The sequence below is a fragment of the Anguilla anguilla genome, chromosome 11, assembly GCF_013347855.1.
Source record: "Anguilla anguilla isolate fAngAng1 chromosome 11, fAngAng1.pri, whole genome shotgun sequence".
Lineage (NCBI taxonomy): Eukaryota > Metazoa > Chordata > Actinopteri > Anguilliformes > Anguillidae > Anguilla > Anguilla anguilla.
Genome location: NC_049211.1, coordinates 39857143 through 39863142, shown reverse-complemented (window position 1 = coordinate 39863142; position 6000 = coordinate 39857143). Strand labels below are relative to the sequence as shown.

Below are 6000 nucleotides of genomic sequence, written 5' to 3'. Positions count from 1 at the left end.
CCGTACCATACTTACACACCCGCATACTGTACCATACTTACACCCTCACATACTACACCATACTTACACACCCGCATACTGTACCATACTTACACCCCGACATACTACACTATACTTACACACCCACATACTGTACCATACTTACAGTCCCACACACCGTACTTACACCTCCACACGCCATACTTACACACACACATACCATACCATACTTACACACCCACATACTACACCATACTTACACACCCACAAACCATACCATACTTACACCCCCACATACTACACCATACTTACCCACATACCATACCATACTTACACCCCCACATACTACACCATACTTACACCCCCACATACCGTACCATACTTACACACCCGCATACTGTACCATACTTACACCCTCACATACTACACCATACTTACACACCCGCATACTGTACCATACTTACACCCCGACATACTACACTATACTTACACACCCACATACTGTACCATACTTACAGTCCCACACACCGTACTTACACCTCCACACGCCATACTTACACACACACATACCATACCATACTTACACACCCACATACTACACCATACTTACACACCCACAAACCATACCATACTTACACCCCCACATACTACACCATACTTACCCACATACCATACCATACTTACACCCCCACATACTGTACCATACTTATACACCCACATACTACACCATACTTACATACCCACATACTGTACCATACTTACACACCCGCATACTGTACTTGCCCCTTCACGCACCATACATACACACACATACCATACTTACACCCCCACACATCGTACCATACTTACTTTCTGTCTACCTGTCTGTTTGTCTGTCTGTCTGCCTGCATGTCTGTCTGCCTGCCTTCCTTTCTACCTGTCTGTCTGTGTGTCTGTCTGCCTGCCTGCCTGCCTGCCTGCCTGCTTTTCTGTCTACCTGCCTGCCTGCCTGCCTGCTTGTCTGTCTGTCTGTCTGTCTGTCTGTGTGTCTGTCTGTCTGTCTGTCTGCCTGCCTGCCTGCCTGCTTGTCTGCCTGCCTGACTGTCTGTCTGCCTGCCTGCCTGCCTGTCTGCCTGTCTGCCTGTCTGTCTGCCTGCCTGCCTGCCTTCCTGTCTGTCTGTCTGTCTGCCTGTCTGCCTGCTTGTCTGCCTGCCTGCCTGCCTGCCTGTCTGCCTGTCTGTCTGTCTGTCTGTCTGCCTGCTTGTCTGCCTGCCTGTCTGTCTGCCTGCCTGTCTGTCTGCTCCTCCAGGTGCTGATTGAGACTCTAGTTGCTCTGGGTGCTGAGTGCCGATGGACTGCCTGCAATATCTACTCCACTCAGAATGAAGTAGCTGCTGCACTGTCAGAGAGTGGTAAGACTCCTGCATTTAGAGTTTCACCAACTGCACATGACACCAGCAAAACCTGAGTGTGCACTGATTGAGTAATGGGTACATACTGAGTGTGTACTGATTGAGTAAGGTGTACATACTGAGTGTGTACTGATTGAGTAATGGGTACACACTGAGTGTGCACTGATTGAGTAAGGTGTACATACTGAGTGTGTACTGATTGAGTAATGGGTACACACTGAGTGTGCACTGATTGAGTAAGGTGTACATACTGAGTGTGTACTGATTGAGTAATGGGCACATACTGAGTGTGTACTGATTGAGTAAGGTGTACATACTGAGTGTGTACTGATTGAGTAATGGATACATACTGAGTGTGCAAAGATTAAGTAGTGGGTACATACTGAGTGTGTACTGATTGAGTAAGGTGTACACACTGAGTGTGTATTGATTGGGTAATGGATACATACTGAATGAGTACTGATTGAGTAAGGTGTACATACTGAGTGTGTACTGATTGAGAAATGAGTACATACTGAGTGTGTACTGATTGAGTAAGGTGTACATACTGAGTGTGTATTGATTGGGTAATGGATACATACTGAATGAGTACTGATTGAGTAAGGTGTACATACTGAGTGTGTACTGATTGAGAAATGAGTACATACTGAGTGTGTACTGATTGAGTAAGGTGTACCTACTGAGTGTGTACTGATTGAGTAAGGTGTACATACTGAGTGTGTACTGATTGAGTAATGAGTACATTACTGAGTGTGTACTGATTGAGTAAGGTGTACATACTGAGTGTGTACTGATTGAGAAATGAGTACATACTGAGTGTGTACTGATTGAGTAAGGTGTACATACTGAGTGTGTACTGATTGAGTAAGGTGTACATACTGAGTGTGTACTGATTGAGTAAGGTGTACATACTGAGTGTGTACTGATTGAGTAAGGTGTACATACTGAGTGTGCACTGGCTCAGGCTTCTGTCGTCCTTTAATTTTTGTGTGAATCATCAGCTCTGTGCCAGTATAGTAGGTTTAAAAGGTAGGAACAATTTTACTTCAGTTTAAAATAATATTATGAAGGTTGAATAGCTTGTCTGTACAGTCTGTAAAATGGCAGTCTCCTTAAACACATGCAAATGTCCCTTTGTAGAGCCAATAAAACTGTTTGTCCTACAAGTCTATAAATTACAAAGCACAAATCTGGATGCAGTTCTTTTGTGTTTTAACAGTCACTTTGAAACACGTGCCCCCCTTTTTTTCCAAAGTGGTCCTGAACAGAGCCAGAATTGTAATTGTTGTAGACAAAGAAGTGAATGGTGTAATTAAGTGGGAGTGCAGATAGAGAAAGTGTGATAAAACCTGTGCTGCAGAAGCACTGGTAGTGAGTATATCAGGAGCATCGCTGTGGGAACTCTGGTAGTGAGTATATCAGGAGTATAGCTGTGGGGATTCTGGTAGTGAGTATATCAGGAGCATCCCTGTGGGAACTCTGGTAGTGAGTATATCAGGAGTATCGCTGTGGGGATTGTGGTAGCGAGTATGTCAGGAGTATAGCTGTGGGGATTGTGGTAGTGAGTATATCAGGAGCATTGCTGTGGGGACTCTGGTAGTGAGTATATCAGGAGTATTGCTGTGGGGATTCTGGTAGTGAGTATATCAGGAGCATTGCTGTGGGGACTCTGGTAGTGAGTATATCAGGAGTATTGCTGTGGGGACTCTGGTAGTGAGTATATCAGGAGCATTGCTGTGGGGACTCTGGTAGTGAGTATATCAGGAGTATTGCTGTGGGGATTCTGGTAGTGAGTATATCAGGAGCATTGCTGTGGGGACTCTGGTAGTGAGTATATCAGGAGTATTGCTGTGGGGATTCTGGTAGTGAGTATATCAGGAGCATTGCTGTGGGGACTCTGGTAGTGAGTATATCAGGAGTATTGCTGTGGGGATTCTGGTAGTGAGTATATCAGGAGTATTGCTGTGGGGACTCTGGTAGTGAGTATATCAGGAGCATTGCTGTGGGGACTCTGGTAGTGAGTATATCAGGAGTATTGCTGTGGGGATTCTGGTAGTGAGTATATCAGGAGCATTGCTGTGGGGACTCTGGTAGTGAGTATATCAGGAGTATTGCTGTGGGGATTCTGGTAGTGAGTATATCAGGAGTATTGCTGTGGGGACTCTGGTAGTGAGTATATCAGGAGCATTGCTGTGAGGACTCTGGTAGTGAGTATATCAGGAGCATTGCTGTGGGGATTCAGGTAGTGAGTATATCAGGAGTATTGCTGTGGGGACTCTGGTAGTGAGTATATCAGGAGTATTGCTGTGGGGATTCTGGTAGTGAGTATATCAGGAGTATTGCTGTGGGGATTCTGGTAGTGAGTATATCAGGAGCATTGCTGTGAGGACTCTGGTAGTGAGTATATCAGGAGCATTGCTGTGGGGATTCAGGTAGTGAGTATATCAGGAGTATAGCTGTGGGGAATTTGTGAACAGCAAACAAAACTGGGGTCAGTTACATTCTGATCGGCTGAATTTCATAAGCAAACTAAACAGACTGAAATGACCCACAACCTTGAGGGCTGTAAAAATACTCAATAAAGGCACTTGGCAAAACTGTGACAACTTGTTATATTGTGAGTGACAACTTGTTATATTGTGACAGAGTGCCAGTCTGTGCCTTTTATATCAGGTCTGGTGAAGGCAAACAGCTGGGCCGATTACCAAATCCACCTCAGCAATGTGTACCCTGCTGAAAATTCCAGCTTAAAGCAGTCTAAACTGGTCAAGCTGGTTTAAGCTGTTTTCAACACTTCTAGCTGGTCAACCAGCTTGTCACCAGCTGACCAGCCTGTATAGTCAGCTAGACCGTCAGTTTGACCACCTGCTATTTCTACCAGCTTATCCAGCTTTGACCAGCTTTGTCCAACTGGAGACCAGCTTTGACGAGCCACAGACCAGCTATGACCAGCTAGAAGTGTCAGAAACACAACCTAAACCATCCCAAACCATCTTACAATCCCGGCTGGTCTTAGCTGGACTTTTCAGCAGGGATTCCGTAGTGCCAAAGGCCTCATTACTGACAGTGGGAAGTTCTCTCGTGGTACAGCACTCAACCACAAACCTAGTTCTCTATCAATTCAATTCAATTCAAAATGCTTTATTGGCATGACATAGTTCAGTATGTGTTGCCAAAGCTTTTTAAAATACAGTGCCTATAAACTACAGTGCAATGTCATGAATTATAAAACAGTAAACACATAACAAATACATAGACTAATGATTATTGGATGGAGATAATTAACAAAATAAATGACAATTTATCATTACTTATGAACACTGTCCCTCAGGCTGTGGCAGATAGCAACATATTGTTCTCTCTCTCTTTCTCTTCTTCTTCTTCTTCTTCTCTCTCTCTCTCTCTCTCTCTCTCTCCTTGCACTGCCTCTTTCAGCTTCACAAACATCCACTTTAACTGGTGTCAAAAGCAGGTCCTTGTTCAAATTCACTGAAAGATATTCAGTAAAAATGAAATACTGTTCCTACTTTGAGTACACGTGGAAAGTCTGCATATTTGGCAAACCACATCTCACTCTGTGTTTCTTTCTGATAAAGGAATGGGGACTGTGAGCATAAGGAACAGTGTCCCCTTTGACATAGATTCTGATCACTGTGGCAAACAAGAGCAATGTCACTGTGTCACAGAGGCAGGGCCACCACCACTTCCTTCCTGAAACCCATTCAGTCAGCAAACATACAATGCCCGCTACCCAGATAACAGAAAACACTCTCACAATGTTACAGAGTCTCAGCTGTGTAATAACACTGACAAAACATTTCGGCAACATTGTGAGAACATTTTGTGTTGGCTGGGTAGCTACTCGCTAGCGCCTCGCCATCAGCACAGCTGTCTGCCCGTAGGGGGTGTCAAAAATATGGCACTACAACGGTCTGCTAGCTGAAAATCTAGGGGAAACGGACCAGATGAGGGTCTTCTGGTAAAAAAAAAAGGTGAAGTAGTTGGTATGCAGCCCTTGTTCTGGTGGCAAAACGCTGGCAGCCCAATGGGCAGTCTAAGAGTTACTTACACGCTGGAGAAGAGGATTCCTTGGTTCCTCTAATTTTACTAGTGTTACAGGTCATTTCATGTAGTATGATTGACAGGCGACTGTGTGCATGGCTGGCTTTTTAAGTCTGAGGCTGTAATATCCATGCGGCCTAAGCATTAATGAAATGTAAAATCAGACCTTTTTTAAAAAAATTTTTTACCATGGTCAGGAAGCACAGGTCACATGATTAACACAGCTGCCATGAAAACCAAGGCACTATTATCAGAAGTTTTTAGCAGTGTGTAGTTTTGTCAGTATGTATCAAGGGGAAATTTTACAGTTGATGTTCAGTTCAATGGTTGGACTAATGTGATGACAAAATACACTTTGCATGATTAGTCATGAGCTGTGTTGTTTTGGCCGGCAGGGTTTACTATGGGGAGGTGATTAGTTTTGGGCTGTGCTGTTTTGGCCTGCAGGGTTACTATGGGGAGGTGATTAGTTTTGGGCTGTGCTGTTTTTGGCCTGCAGGGTTACTATGGGGAGGTGATTAGTTTTGGGCTGTGCTGTTTTGGCCTGCAGGGTTACTATGGGGAGGTG

The 6000-nt window shown here is 44.5% G+C and overlaps 1 protein-coding gene across 8 annotated transcripts in view; it reads left to right on the top strand.

Annotated features, from left to right (window-relative positions):
* Positions 1-6000, top strand: part of ahcyl1 (adenosylhomocysteinase-like 1) — a 51807-nt gene that overhangs the window by 32625 nt on the left and 13182 nt on the right. For all 8 annotated transcript variants that reach the window (XM_035382824.1, XM_035382822.1, XM_035382826.1 and 5 more), the window contains exon 5: positions 1268-1370. In XM_035382824.1, the coding sequence (XP_035238715.1) occupies positions 1268-1370 (103 nt within the window). The remainder of the gene's footprint in view (positions 1-1267; positions 1371-6000) is intronic.